At 39.8% G+C, this 14,908-nt stretch overlaps 1 protein-coding gene across 1 annotated transcript in view; it reads right to left on the bottom strand.

Moving 5' to 3' along the window:
- The window catches only part of LOC122652927 (peroxisome biogenesis protein 3-2-like), a 28,648-nt gene extending 15,937 nt beyond the window's left edge, over positions 1–12,711 (bottom strand). The window contains exons 1-4 of the mRNA XM_043846812.1: positions 12,499–12,711; positions 12,147–12,308; positions 11,846–12,045; positions 11,550–11,674 (exon numbers count right to left, since the gene is read on the bottom strand). Of these exons, the coding sequence (XP_043702747.1) occupies positions 11,550–11,674; positions 11,846–12,045; positions 12,147–12,308; positions 12,499–12,512 (501 nt within the window). The 5' untranslated portion in view covers positions 12,513–12,711. The remainder of the gene's footprint in view (positions 1–11,549; positions 11,675–11,845; positions 12,046–12,146; positions 12,309–12,498) is intronic.
- Between the last annotated feature and the right edge of the window lie 2,197 nt (positions 12,712–14,908).

Genomic DNA, 14,908 nt, shown 5'->3' with positions numbered 1-14,908 from the left:
AGGTTGTAGCCCCTTACAAACTTATATAGAAGACTCAAACACAAAAAAGGAAAGAGCTAACGAAATCCTTAACTAATAAGGTAACATAAACTGACTAGGAATCTTTCTCAAAAAAGCACTAGACTTATAGAATCCTAATCCAGCCTAACTAAAACACATAATAATAATAATCAAAATAAAGAAATAAAGGCATTTTACATAACCAATCCTGCATGCCAAGCCTCTACCCATATTATAGGCCCATTAAAGTGGCTCATTACAAAGAAAACCCATTGGATCAAAGGCCTTAAGACCCAACCCAAAGCTTATTTCAAATAAAATAAGACCATTTAGGTGATTTATCTGCATCAGTAAGTTCTAGAAAATAGAAATCCATAGGGTGTTCTAGGTCATCCTTAGACAACGACATACTATCTTTGCAATGCTATCATATATCATCCTATATTACAACAGAAAAATGACCTTGGCATCTCTTCATTCTTTATAAATTTATGCAGAAGAAAAATTAATGTACCTAACTTTTATATTTCTTTTGCATGATGAATTTTCCAACCATGTCATGCTTATGAGACTGAGCAATACCACCTCTATATTTTCGACATGCCAAACAAAACCTAAACCTAATGTACAGGTTAGTTCAACTAACAACCAACACTACAGTATGATCGATGTACTGACATTCTCAGGCCTTCATGTAACAATCGAACATCAATTCCAGTGGCTGATTCAGGCTTTCGAAGTAACTTTCAGGGCAGAACTCTCACTGAAATCGATTGGAATAGAATACAGAAATCAATAGAAAAAAAGAAATAGAAGATAGAAGGTAGAAGAAGATGGATAAATTCAATTAAGCCTCTCACTCCCTCCCAGGCATCTCACCTCTCAACTGTATCTCACAGCGGTCTCAGTTTTAGAAAACCAAACTCATAATTTTCTCTCAATCGTTGGCCATTCTGTCAAGTCTATTGCCTGTATTAATAAAACCAATTACATCCTAAATATTCCAGAAATATTCCAAACAAATCCAATCCTAATTGGCAAGATAAAGTCTTAATTACATAAGCAATATAATTTAAAGTAGAAACTATCTCTATGCTAATAAAACCCAGAAGCAAGTAACAACTCTTCCCTAAAATCTAGGACTAGAGAAGTTATCAAATCCTCCTCCATGCATGGCCAATTAATCTTCAATCTTTATCTCTCACCTTGCTGGCCATGGGTCCCACACAATCTGATCATTATGTCCTCCTTAACCAGCAACAGAATCTGGGAAATATGGTAATTATTCTGGAAAATATCTTCCTCCAATAAAGGCGGGTCGATGTGGTAGAATGGGCTGGCATAGGTTTTTTTTTTTTTGGGAGAATAAGAAATTCATTACCAAGAAGGAAAGAAAATTACAGTGCCCTCAAGGGGGAGCAACCAAAGAAAAAATAAGGAACCCCTGCATCAGCTTTGCTGGCTAGGGGAATCAAAGGAGACAGAGGTGAGGCCCCAGGAAACAACAATAAGCTTGTTCCTAAGGGTGTCAAAACAAAAGGAGGGAGGAGCAGCCGAAAGCTTCGCCCTAATATCGAAGGAGATGGAATCCCAAATCTGCTGGTAGGATCTAGAGTTGGACGTCCATTTCCTGATATTGTGCTCCATCCAAATTTGGTTCAGGGTAGCACAAAAAGCAAGCTTTCCAACAGTGTCGCACACCGATCGGCCCCCAAAAGTCATATCAATCCAAATCCATTCCCGAGAGAAGGGGACGATTCTCCTAGGGGCAGGCCAACATTTTTGGAGGATGCCTTTCCAGATTGCTGCCGCAGTTGGGCATTCGAAGAAGAGGTGGTCAGTGTCTTCCACATTGTTCCAGCGAAGGCAGCAAGAGGAGGAGACAGGAATGTGGCGATACTGCAAGAAGGCCTGAGTAAGAAGGCAGTTGTTGAAGATCCTCCAAGCCGTGAAGCAGTGTCTAGGAATGTGGTGCTTGAACCAAAGCAGCTTTCTCCAGGGGGCGAGGGGGCCCTTGTGCCGAATGAGATCCCAGGCTGATTTAGAGGATAAGAGAGCAGGGTTGCTTGCCAACCAGTTAACACAATCCTGGCTGCCCAAAGCAAGGTTCAAAATCTTGCGAAATTTCGGCGATATTTCGCCAAATTTCGTATATCTCGAGCTGTCCGAGATACGATACCAATCCGAAATGGAAAAATACCATAATTCGAAGATATCTCGCGAGATATCGACGAAATATCGTGGACTCACGATATATCGCGAGATATTGAAAAAGTCACTAAAAGTGTCACGTGCAATATTTCGGAAATTTCGGTCATCTCGTTTCGAAAATTTCGGAAATCTCAGTAATTTCGGTAATCTCGTTTCGAAAATTTCGGAAATCTCGGTCATTTTGGCATTTTACACCCACAGAAAGATACCATATTTCGGCGATCGTCGAAATTTTGGTATCTTGGAAATTTCGGTCAAACCGAAACACCGAAACGAAACGAGATTTAGTACCATGGCCCAAAGGCCTTCTGGTGATGGAAGAGAGATCATTCCATATGCTTGCAAGGACCGTAGAGGAAGTCGCAGGAGGAGCCCAGCTAGAGTGATCAAGGATGTCAGCCACCAAAGAGAGCCTGTGAAGGCCTAAAGTGTAAATGATCCTAGGAGTGACCAGGGGAAGAAGAAGACCCTTAGGATGCCAGTGATCCAGCCAGAGAAAGGATGATAGTCCATCCCCAATCTGAGTTTTGATAACAAGGCTGACCAAGTGACGGGAATCTAACATTTTGCGCCAAACCCAAGAAGAATCACTCGGCGGAGAAGCCGTCCAAATGGAGTAATGCCTAAGGGGCCTCGAGTAGATCCAGTCAACCCAAATGCTCTTGTGCCTTGAAGCAATCTTCCAGATTAATTTGGAGATACCGGCCAAGTTCACTTCCTTAATTCTTCTAATGCCCAAGCCACCTTCTTTCTTCGACAGGCACACAGCAGCCCAGGGAAGGGGATGCAGGAATCTAGAAGTATCGCTGCCCTTCCAAAGAAAGGAAGCCAGAAGAGATTCCAAGGATTTAATAGTAGCTTGAGGTAGCCCATAGATTCCAGACCAGTAAATATAAAAAGATTCTAAAACTGATCTGATAAGGACTAGTCTGCCCGCATAAGAAAGAAGCTTGCCTTTCCATAACTGAAGCCTTTTCCGGATGAGGTCGAGCATAGGAGTGCAGTGATGGGCTGAAAGCCTGGCAGGGACCAAAGGAAGACCCAAATACTTGACTGGGAGATGACCTTCTTGGAAACCAGACCTATCCAACAAGGCAGCCTTGTTCTGCTCAGAGACCCCCGCAAAGAATAGGAGAGACTTAGAAGGGTTGATGCGAAGACCCGATAACTCATGGAAGTGCTACAAGCAAAGCATAATGGAGTCCAGGGAGGCAAGGGAAGCCTTTGAGAAGATCATTAGGTCATCCACAAAGGCCAAGTGAGATAAGTTGAGAGCTTTACACTTGGGCATAGGAGTGATAAGCTGATGATCAGTGCTGATTTGAATTTCCCTGGAAAGAGCTTCCAAAGCCAAAGTGAACAAATATGGGGAAAGGGGGCAGCCTTGTCTAATTCCCACAGAGGCATCAAAGTAACCAGCAGGGCTGCCGTTAACAAGAACAGAGAACTTTGTGGAAGAGATACAAGCCTTCACCCAGTTGACAAATATAGAGGGTGGTCATCACCTGACAGATATAAACCCATCTCGGTTGGGCTGGCATAGGTTACTCGATATGGGTTGGAATAAACCCAGAAATTAGGGCAGATAAAGCTCTGCCTTAGCCCAACCAAGAGTCCTTGCTGCTCATAGAAAAAACTTGTCCTCGAGTTTTGATCATTCTTGGACAAAGCTTCTTGTTGTGCACGTCCGTCTTCATGGCTCGCCACGGTAGGCTCTGATATCATAATGTAGAGGTTAGTTCAACTAAGAACCAACACTACAGTAGGATCAATGTACTGATATTCTCAGGCCTTCAAGTAACAATCGAACATCAATTCCAGTGGCTGATTCAGGCTTTCAAATGGTTTTCAGCATATCAGCAATTTTCTGGGCAGAACTCTCACTGAAATCGATTGGAATAGAAGACAGGATTCAATAGAAAAAAATATATATATAAGATAGAAGGTAGAAGAAGATCAATAAATAAGATTGAGTCACTGACTCTCTCCCAGGCATCTCACCGCTCAACTGCATCTCACAGCAGCCTCGGTTTTTCAAAACCAAACAACAATCCAATCCTAATTGGCAAGATAAAGTCCTAATTACATAAGCAATATAATTTAAAGTAGAAACTATCCCTAAGCTAATAAAATCCATACGCAAGTAACAACTCTTCCCTAAAATCTAGGACAAAAGAAATTATCAAATCGTCCTCCACGCATGGCCAATTAATCTTCAATCTTTATCTCCCAGCTAGCTGGCCATGGGGCCCACACAATCTGATCATTATGTCCTCCTTAAACAGAAAGGGAATCTGGGAAATATGGAAATTATTCTGGAAAATATCTTCCTCCAATTAAGGCTGGTTGATGGGGCAGAATGGGCTGGCATAGGTTACTCGATATGGGTTTAAATAAACCCAGAATTTGGGGAAGATTCAGCCCTGCCTAAGCCCAACCGAGAGTCCTTGCTGCACCAAAACCAGTATCAATAGAATAAAAATAATAAGTTGTCCTCTCCATAGAAGTTCTTCTAGAAAAAGGAAACCTAATGTATCTACATTCAGAAACAATTAACATCTAAATTGCAGGAGAAAGAGTTCCGAGCTGCCACAGCCCATTTAAGTTTTCTTAGTACGATTTCCAGCAGCAACTCCTTTTCTTCAAAAACTGAGATTAGGGGCTCACCATAAGTTTCAAAAAGCAGCAATGGCGTCACCTTCCAGACTCTTTACGGCTCCTCCAATATGAGCTGTCTCCCATCTTCAAGGACAGTATCTAGGAGCTGAATGGCACATTAAATGCTTGTAGGATCTCTACCAAATGGCTTAAACAAAATTGCACCGGGCATTCCCACCCTATTGATCAGATGATTAACTGTTAATATCTTCATAAAAACCAACAACAACAACAAACTCAGCCTTATCCCAACTTAATGGGGTCGGAAACGGACAAATGAAAGATGGGAAATAAATAGAAAAATGAACGATGAAAGATAGTAAGAGGAAAGAGGCATAGCCCAGCCCGTCAAGAGAATCTCAGCTAAATGGGGTCTGCAACATGGATCCTTGCCCTCCAATAGGCTTTGTTCGAGATCATACTCGGAAGTTGGAACAAGCCCTAGCCTATGCATGTCCTTCCTCACCACTTCTCCTATGGTCATTTTAGGTCTACCCCTAGCTCTTTTAGCTCCTTCAATCGGAATCATCTCACTCCTCCTTACTGGGGCTTCCCTAGGCTTCCATTGAATATGACCATACCACCTTAAACGACTCTCTCATAGCTTGTCATTGATCGGGGTTACTCCCAAGTCCGATCAAATATGTTCATTCCGTACTCTATCCTTCCTTGTTTTTCCACACATCCATCTTAACATCCTCATTTTTGCTACACAAAGCTTATCAATATGATACTTCTTAACTTCCCAACATTCTGCCCCATACATCATATCCAGTCAAACAACAATCCTATAGAACTTTCCTTTAAGCTTTAAAGGAATACGTCGGTCACACAAAACTCCGGACGCACCTCTCCCCTTCATCCATCCAACTTTAATTCTCTGTGAAACATCATCCTCTATGTCACCTTCTTTTCATGATAGACCACAAATATCTAAAATAATCACTTTGCGGTATCTCTCTTTCCTCAATTCACACCATATCAGTATCCATCATAGTATGACTAAAATTACACATCATATACTCCATCTTCGTTCTAATAATCTTAAGGCCTCTTGTTTCCAAGGTTGATCTCCATAGCTCTAACTTAGCGTTAATCCCTTCTTTTGTCTCATCCACCAGAGCGATATCATCGGCGAAGAGCATGCACCACAGGACCTCGTCTTGAATGCTCTTGGTTAGTCGTCCATGATAAGCGCAAATAGATAAGGGCTTAAGGCGGATCCCTAATGTAACCCAATCGTAATTGGGAATTCCATGCCCTGACCTCCCATAAATCTTACACTAGTCACCACGCCCTCATACATATCTTTAATTACCTGCACATATTTACTCGACACTCCTCTCTTCACCAGAGTATGCTGGATTAAATCTCTAGGGACTTGGTTATAGGCTTTTTTCAGGTCAATGAAGACCATAAGGAGATGCTTCTTGCTATCTCTATACCTTTCCATGAGCCTCCTTAATAAGTAGATAGCTTTTGTTGTGGATTTACCGGGCATGAAGCCAAACTGGTTCACCAAGAGATGAGTCTCTCTTCTCAAATGGGCTTCAAGAAACTTCTCCCAAAGTTTCATAGTGTGACTCATTAGCTTTATGCCTCTATAGTTACTACAGCTTTGGATATCACCTTTATTGTGTAAATTGGGACTCCAATGCTTCTCCTCCATTCATCTAGCATCCTCCTTGTGTTCATAATCCTGTTAAACAGCTTGATTAACCAATAAACTCCATAAACTCCTAGGGTTTTCCACACTTCTATTGGGATCTCATATGGGCCTGAAGTCTAGCCAGCTTTCATCTTTCTTAATGCTTCTTTAACTTTCGCCATACTAACTTTTCTTAAATAACTATGATGTGTGGTATCATGTTGAATAGAGTACTCGTCTGGGTCAATTCTACTCGGCCCATCTCCATTAAGTAGGTCACAGATATACTCGTCCCATCTCTTCACAATGCCCTCATCCATAACCAACACTCTTCCATTCTCGCCCTTGATACACCTTACGTCCTTATCTGGTCGAAATCTCTACTCTTCCTTTCTCTCATCTTAGCTATCATATATGTAGCTTTTCCCCCTTCTTTTGTGTTTAGGCTGATATAGAGATCCTCAAATTTCTTTGCCCTAGCCATTCCCACAATCTTCCTAGCTTCGTTTATGGCCTCAAAATACCTCTTTTTATCCTCCGTCTCTTTAGTCCTTTGCCATGTCTTAAAACAATCTATTTAGGTCTTAATGGCTGCTTGGACTTCATCGTTATACCACCATGTTTCCTTAGGGGCCTGACGGTTACCCTTTGCTTCGCCTTGCACATCTTTGGCCACCCTCTTAATACAAGTCATTATATCGTTCCACATCACATTGGTGTCTCCCTCAAAGTCCCATTTTCCTTGTTTTACTATATTATCAGTAAATGTCCGAAGGGACTCCCCTTTTAATCTCCCCACCATATCTTAGGGTGCAAAGGTTCCCTCCTGCTACACTTTTGTGCACTAAGGCACAAATCCATGACTACCAGTCTATGTTGGGTGGTGAGGCACTCCCCAGGGATAACCTTACAGTCCTTACATATCAATTTGTCTATCCTTCTAGTTAGGAAGAAATCTATTTGGCTGTGATGATTCCCACTTTTATAGGTAACTAAGTGCTCCTCTCTTTTTTTCAAAGAAAGTGTTCACAATGGGAAGATCATAGGCTACCGCAAAGTCTAGGATTGAGGTCCCCTCATCGTTTCTCTCCTCAACCCCGAAACCGCCATGGATACCTTCATAACCTCTACGATCGCTCCCAACATGTCCGTTCAGGTCAGCTCCAATAATAATCGATTCATCTTGGCCAAAACTCTGCATTAAATCATCCATGAGCTCCCAAAATTGACGTTTACCTAATCCCCCTTCTCATAAAGTAATTAATAGAATCTCCCTATTTCAAAGCAATTAGTTAGAGCTCTTAAGAGGGAATAAATAATCACTTAAACCTCCCCTTTCTGACTATTACACATATGGGAATACTTAGTAGTAGGGCCCATAGAGGAGCTTTTGCTGAAGAGGGAGTGAAAAGAATTGTGTGTGTGTGTGTGAGAGAGAGAGAGCAACAACCTAAATTAACTCCCTAGATGGTGATGGGAATACTTAGTAACTTTCCTTTTATACCCCTTACTGGGATGAAGATTTTCACCTACTCTTGGTCCTATCTACATGACTTGTACCCCTACCTCCCTCCCTCAGTTATTACTTAGTGGTAGGGGCCCATAGAGAAGATAGCGGTAAAGAGGGAGTGTAAAAAATTAAGAGTCAGAGAGGGAGCGTAACAACATAAAATAAGTGTAACACCCTAGCTGGTGATAGGTGGTTATAACAGTTTTAGAAATGAACTACAAATTTTTTAACATATGCATACTCATATTCCTGCTGCCATTAAAAAGATGAAGTCTTGGTGATTGTTTTCCCCAGCTTAAGTGCCCTAATTAATTATTTAGAAAGTTAGGAGTTTCTATTAATTACTTGTTTTATGATTGGAGATCAAGAAAGAAAAAAAAAAAAAGAGGTAACACATGGTGGGATGGATGAATTCCATACAATTGTGTGGGAAAAGAGGCAACCACCATCTTGTAATATGGCAAAAAAGGGCTTGACGCAAACAGTCCTGAAACCAAATCTCCATAATCTGAACTCTTTCCCCTCCCTAAATACCACAAGTGCAGGAGTGGTTTGTTTTGGTTCCATCTGATTCAAACCAAACCCTGCTGTTCAGTTCTGGTTTTTATAGAAACAAGAAACTGTGGGCTAGATTAGAACACCTAATCACAGCCTGCGGCTGGGAGAAGGTTCCCTTTTCTGTTGGGTAATCTTTTCTTTATCATTACAGTATTTGAGTAAAGGATCGACTCTCCAAGACAGCCTGCAATGAAGGGGAGTTTCCTGTTCAGTTGAGTCTTCTATCTCTTTTATTAAGTTAGGGAAAAAGAACCCTGCATGGCAGTGTGGCACCTGCGCCCAGACCCAAGGGATGCAAAATGACCACCCCCACCTACATGATTAAAAAAAGATTTACCCGTCCGGCGCACTTTAAATTTATTTTACACGAATTAGTTTTAAGGTAGAAAAGATTTACAAAAACCCCAACCCATTAGAAAAAGATAAGTGAATTTCTTAAAATACCCCCAACATCTTTGTAATTTATCAAGTCTCACTCACTCTCTCGCTCTCGACTTCTGTTGGAATCTTTCATCCTTGACAACTTCTTCGATGACTAAGGAACATTTCTGCATTCTTCTACTACTAGAGTTATCGTATAGTGTTCTGGGTCCAATTGTTTCAGTTTTATTCCTACTCCATCTCAAGTCAGATCTCTTCTTATTACTCTCTCTGTTTCTCTTCTTTTCTTCCCTCAGTTTTCCCTTGCTTTTTAAGCCGGTCGAAACCTCTGTTTTTTGGTCAAGTTTCAGCTCGCTTGAACTGTTTATCTTCCTCATCCTAGATACTAAAAGACTCTCTGAAATTTTAAAATCGATTCTAGTTTTTCAAATATGAAAATATAGAAGAACCATTTCCATACTCTGTTTCTGAGTTTTTTCTGCAACCAGCACATTGCACCATTTTCAACTCTATTAAAATATTATTTTCTGGCCTGGAAGTGATCAAGAGAGCCAGACGATTCTGTTGGTAAAATCTCAGCCTTATTTGATACTGCTTTGAGAAGTTACAATTCTCATTTAATATTATTGTTCACCGTCCCATCTCTTCTTTTTATTTCTGAGGTCTCTGAAATATTTGGCCATACGTAAACTAGAAAAAGAATTAGTGCAGAGTAGCAAAGCTTTGGAAGACCTCTAAGCCACTGTTGACAGCAAAGTTCTCCCAACTCCAATACCACAGAAGCATCCTCCCTAAACCGATCACTCTTCCCACAGTTCAACTCCAAACCAACGTCACGCAAGACCTTCGACACCATAAAAGAACTTGATTTGAAGCTTTCATCTCCCAAGCCAACCCAATTCAAGAAAGTCGAGCACATCGTTCCGGCAGATATAACCCAGGGAGCAATCGAGCAAGAAGAAGAGAAGGGGAGAGAGAGGCACAATGCTTAACTCGAAAGCAATTCTGATTGAAATAAAAGATCAAAGAGAAGGAAGGCGGGAGTTGTGAAGCGGTTGAATAACAAATTCGTGAGAAGAAGAAGGTGGGTTGTGGGGGTATTTTAGGTTGTTTATTTTAGTTTTTTTAATTTGACGGGGTTAAGTAAATCTTTTCAACATCGTAATTTGTAATTGTAAAGCATAATTTATATATTCCAGTTTTGTAAATCTTTTTGTTGTTAAGTAGATCCAGGAAATTTTCCCTATTACAACACATCCAAGTTACAAAGTACAAATCCAAGGCCCAAAATAAAAGATCAAACCACATCCAATGGTGGTGGTAATGCCCTTGCATTACTCCAACTCCCAGTCATTGAGGTTTCGCACCTCCATTCATAGCAATCCATCACCCAAGCATTCTCATCAAGGGATTTAAGAGGCTCCTCAACCCCCCCCCCTCTCCAAATCCGCACACACATCATATGTCACACCAAACCCACAGCTTATCACCCCTCTCAAATTTTTGTCTCACTCCATAATACTGGTCCATGCCACACCCATAAACTCTCTCCTCTTCCTCCTGAGAATGTCATAAACTCCCCCCCCCCCTCCTCCAAAAGATATCCTTCCAACATTCACACAACAGTCAAACTCCCTTAGTTATAGACTTATAGTTGGAGAGTTTGAAAGAAATGCTAAAATCTTCCAATAGAAACCAGTTTCAGTCACCATGCAGATTCTAAGGGTGAGAAAAATGCTATATTTATAGAGATCAGTATTGTAGGAGTTTCAAGAAATAAAATTCAAACTTGTAACTGTATTTTGAGAGAATATTATTAGAGAAGAGTAGCCTTGAATCTTTAGGAGGTATCTGAAACCACCTTTTGTACATGCCTCCACAGACTTCAAACAAGACATGCTTCCCAGAGATGTCGGCACAAATAAGATACAAATGTGTGTCCATCATCTAAGTTTTTTATGAGACCAAAAAGTGTATATTCAAGAACTAATCAGATTTCATTGACAATTTCCTCTTTTTTATTCTGGGGAAGAGGGGGTTGGGGAATAAATTTTGAGGAATCCTCACTTCAACTCTAACTCACCCACCAAAGTTGTTGATCTTCATTCTATCGCTTCAAAAGTTTTGAAATATTTTAGTGCCCCTGTCCTATATTATACTGATGAGTTATCCTTGGTCACAATTCACAGTCCATTAGTATGAGTCCTCCAAACTATCCTTACAATGAACATAAGCTATTCCAGATTTCCACTTCCATTATATATTGTCAAATTGCATAATAGTCTATTATCCGATCAATCCAATTTTCTAATAAATATAGATTTAGCAACAGTACTTGGATGCAAATGATTAAAACCATCCCAAAATGCAAAAGAATCTCAGCAACTTTGCAACATTGGCAACATAGCATGACTTCTTAGTTTGAGAACAATGATAAGAAACATGAAACAATAGCTACACTGCTATAAGGAACAGAAGTTCAGTTATTTCCATGAACATTATCAATTGTACAATCCAGATGACAAATAAGGAGAACCGGTCATGTAGATTAAGGAGAGCTATGGAAAAGAAAGTAGTTCTTACCAGTAGATGAGAACCTTCCCGGGCTGTATCAATGTATAGATGTCTGCCTAAAATGTTGACCTGTACTCTTATATATAAGCTAAGCATTGTCATCCCCCACAATGACGATATCATTCTTGTGAAACCTGTTTGACAAAATTAACCCAACTAAGAAAAAGAATCCAATTGTTTCTTAAATGTCATCTTATTCACCTTTCCAGTGGAATGCATCAGATTAAAGAGAGCATATACTATATGAAATTATTACCGAAAATTCAGACAAGACTGACAGCAAAATATACATAACAAATTCATACTTAAAATTTTGAGTCTCTCCCATAGCTGGAGTTTCTCCAAAGAGGTAAGGGTGTTGGGCTGACCCTTCCCCTGCGAAAGCCTTGCAGTCAAGTGTGAAAGGTCCAACTCCTCCGAGATCCGACTTTGCAAATAATTCATTGAATAAGGCAACGTTGTCGAATCAGCTATTCTTTGAATGTTTTCAAAATGGGCTTGCAGTCTACCAATCAAAGAAAACAGAAGTCAGGAAGAAGAATGAACGAAAAAGAGTACTGTAGACGAAAATATCCAGAAAGAGTGTAGGAATTTAATTCTCTTAACTGGGCCTTAATGAGTTCATCAGTTGCCCTCTCGCCTTCAAGTTCTCTCTCCAAATCAGAGAGCTTCTGCTTATGAGCATGATAAAGTTTATACAAAACATATCCGCTCCCTAGAACTCCCACGGTAACAAAAACCTTCCTACGATGCCTTCTCCAAAAATCCCTACATTACAGAAAATGGAAGAAAACCCAAATCAAGCAAAAGCAATCAATTGAAGGAAAACGGTTCCTATAAGAATGCCCACCTAAACTGGATAGCCATGGAAAGCTCAAACGAGAGAGAGAATTCAAGAATAAAAATCAGCTCTTTTACAGAGAAAAATCTGAAGCAATAATCAAACATGGAAACTGACCTTAAAGAAAGCATTTTTTTATGTTAAAATTTTGAGAAATCCATCGCTAGATTGTCATTTGCCGATTGCCCATTAGAACTCCGAAGGAAAAAAAAAAAAGAAAGACAAACGTATAGAAGATGGAGCCCTATCTCTTATGATGCAAATGGATATCCCCAAGAGCTCAATGCAGAAAGAGAAGCAATTACTTTCTGGGGCAATTGAAAGAGAAGGAATTAATAACCACTGCGTCCACTACAGAACGTCTTCAAAGGGGTTTGTAAGACATTAAAAGACTCTGAGAGAATAGAAAACCCAACAGAGTTCAATAAAGATCAAAGACGGGAATTAAATACAAGGACAACAAGCTTTATCTTCCGATCTGGGGATTCTGTTTTGAGAGAGAGAGAGAGAGAGAGAGAGAGAGATCTTGAGCAGTAAAACCTTCAAATTTAGATGTGAGGTTGGTCAGGTGGTTGTTCCTGGTCACTTCCCTTCCCACTTCCGAGAAATATCAACAACCTTGGGGTTTTAGTTGTTTAAGCTGAAAAGGGCAAGCGTGACTGGCTGAAGTGAGAGAACGTTGAGATAGAGGCTTTTTTTATTTTTCTTTTTTGTTTAATCCTGTCGATTTCCTATGGGCCACTAGGATGGCAGCCCTAGGAGGTGGCGAGGGGCGGTGCAAGGAGGGGCGGTGAGGCCGTGAGGGGTGGTGGTGTAGGGGAACATGGTTTTAGTGAGGGGTGAGGGTAGGGATGTAAACGGATCAAATTCGGTCGGATAGTGGCATTATCATATTCGTATCCGTTTATATTCGGATGGATTCGGATAATATCCTATCGGCATTCAGACGGATTCGAATAATTTTCGGATAATGATTTTTTGAATACAGGTTCTCCTAAATGGATATGAATAAAAATCGAATACGATTTTTCAACTATCCGTTGACATATTTACCATTTTTAAGATGAAGGTTAGGGTTGAAACTTGAGAGTTCAGTTATTACCCTTTCTTCTACTCTTCTTAGTCTTTTATTCTCTTACGTTTTTTACTTTTGATTTTTTAATGGATATGTAATTCCATGTGGCACATTGCATAAAATAATATATATATAAACCAATAATAAATCTAGGAAAAGAATCACATTATCTTAACTTATAAATTTATAAAAATAAGATAACAAAATCCAATAAGGTAATTTAAAAGGATAGACAAACACAGAGTTATATTTCAGATATTTTATTACCGTTGGATTGCTAAACGAATCGGATAATAATCGGTCGGATAGGGGAATTATCATATTCGTATCCGATTAGTTTCGAACGGATTCGGATTCTCCTAAACGGATACGAACGCAGATCGAATACGAATTTACGAATATCCATTTACATCCCTAGGTGAGGGTTTTATTTACAGTTTTACCCCTTGTCCATACCGGTTTCATCCATACAAAAACGGTACAGTATCGGCGAATAATAAGAAGTCAAGAATCCAATGAGGGGGAGATTCGAAGAAGCAACCTAATAGAAGGCATGGCATGTCCACTAAGTAATTCATGGGTGCTTTGTCATTAAAAAAATATTCTTTGAGGCTTTGATTGGTTGCAAGGGAAATTAAAGGGAAAGGAAGTGAAATTTTCATACTTAAAAAAGAAATTTTGTAATTATTATCCTATATGACAATATCACTAATTCCAAATCATTTCTTATTTTGTTATTAAAATCTACCTTACTTTGCATCCAATTCCCTTTGGTTTAAAATGTTAAAAAAAAATAATTACCTATAAATGGTATCATTACTAAATATGATAAGAAATTTAAGTAATTTATACAATCATATGGGGTAATGATTACAAAATTTTCTTTTTTAGGTTTGAAAAATTTTCCTCCCTTTCATTCTCTTTAATTCCCTTTGCAACCAAACGTATCCCATGAAGCGACATAGGGATAAGGGTTTTATAAAGTAGAATCAGTATCAGGAATCCTGGATCAATTGGATTCGGGTTAGATTCTACCCTAACCCTAGAAATGTAATGTAGATCGGTTGCTCAGGAGATTGGAATTGATTGAATCGACTAGGTTCTAACCTAACCCTAGAAATACAGTACAGATCAATTGGAATCGAGATCAACCAAGATCAAATCAAATCCCAAGTTATAAAACCTTGCTTGAGGAGTGTACCAATGCGTAACGACAAATGATCTGGTTCAGGATGGAGAGAGGTCTTTCATATTTTTGAAAGGTAAAATAGTCCAATCTAACCAAATATGACCGATCTGTATCGATATCGATATCGATATCGATATCAATGGCAACCAATACTGATGCTGATACCGTGTATTAAAATCCTAGTCATCAGTCTACGGATGGTATGATTGTATGCCCTCCCCTGCACTCTTGCAGTAGAGCCAAGAGGAAGGGGAGTTGAATTT

The sequence above is a fragment of the Telopea speciosissima genome, chromosome 2 (genome assembly GCF_018873765.1).
Source record: "Telopea speciosissima isolate NSW1024214 ecotype Mountain lineage chromosome 2, Tspe_v1, whole genome shotgun sequence".
Classification (NCBI taxonomy): domain Eukaryota; kingdom Viridiplantae; phylum Streptophyta; class Magnoliopsida; order Proteales; family Proteaceae; genus Telopea; species Telopea speciosissima.
The sequence above is the reverse complement of the archived record's forward strand: the minus strand, read 5'-3'. Positions and strand labels throughout refer to the sequence as shown.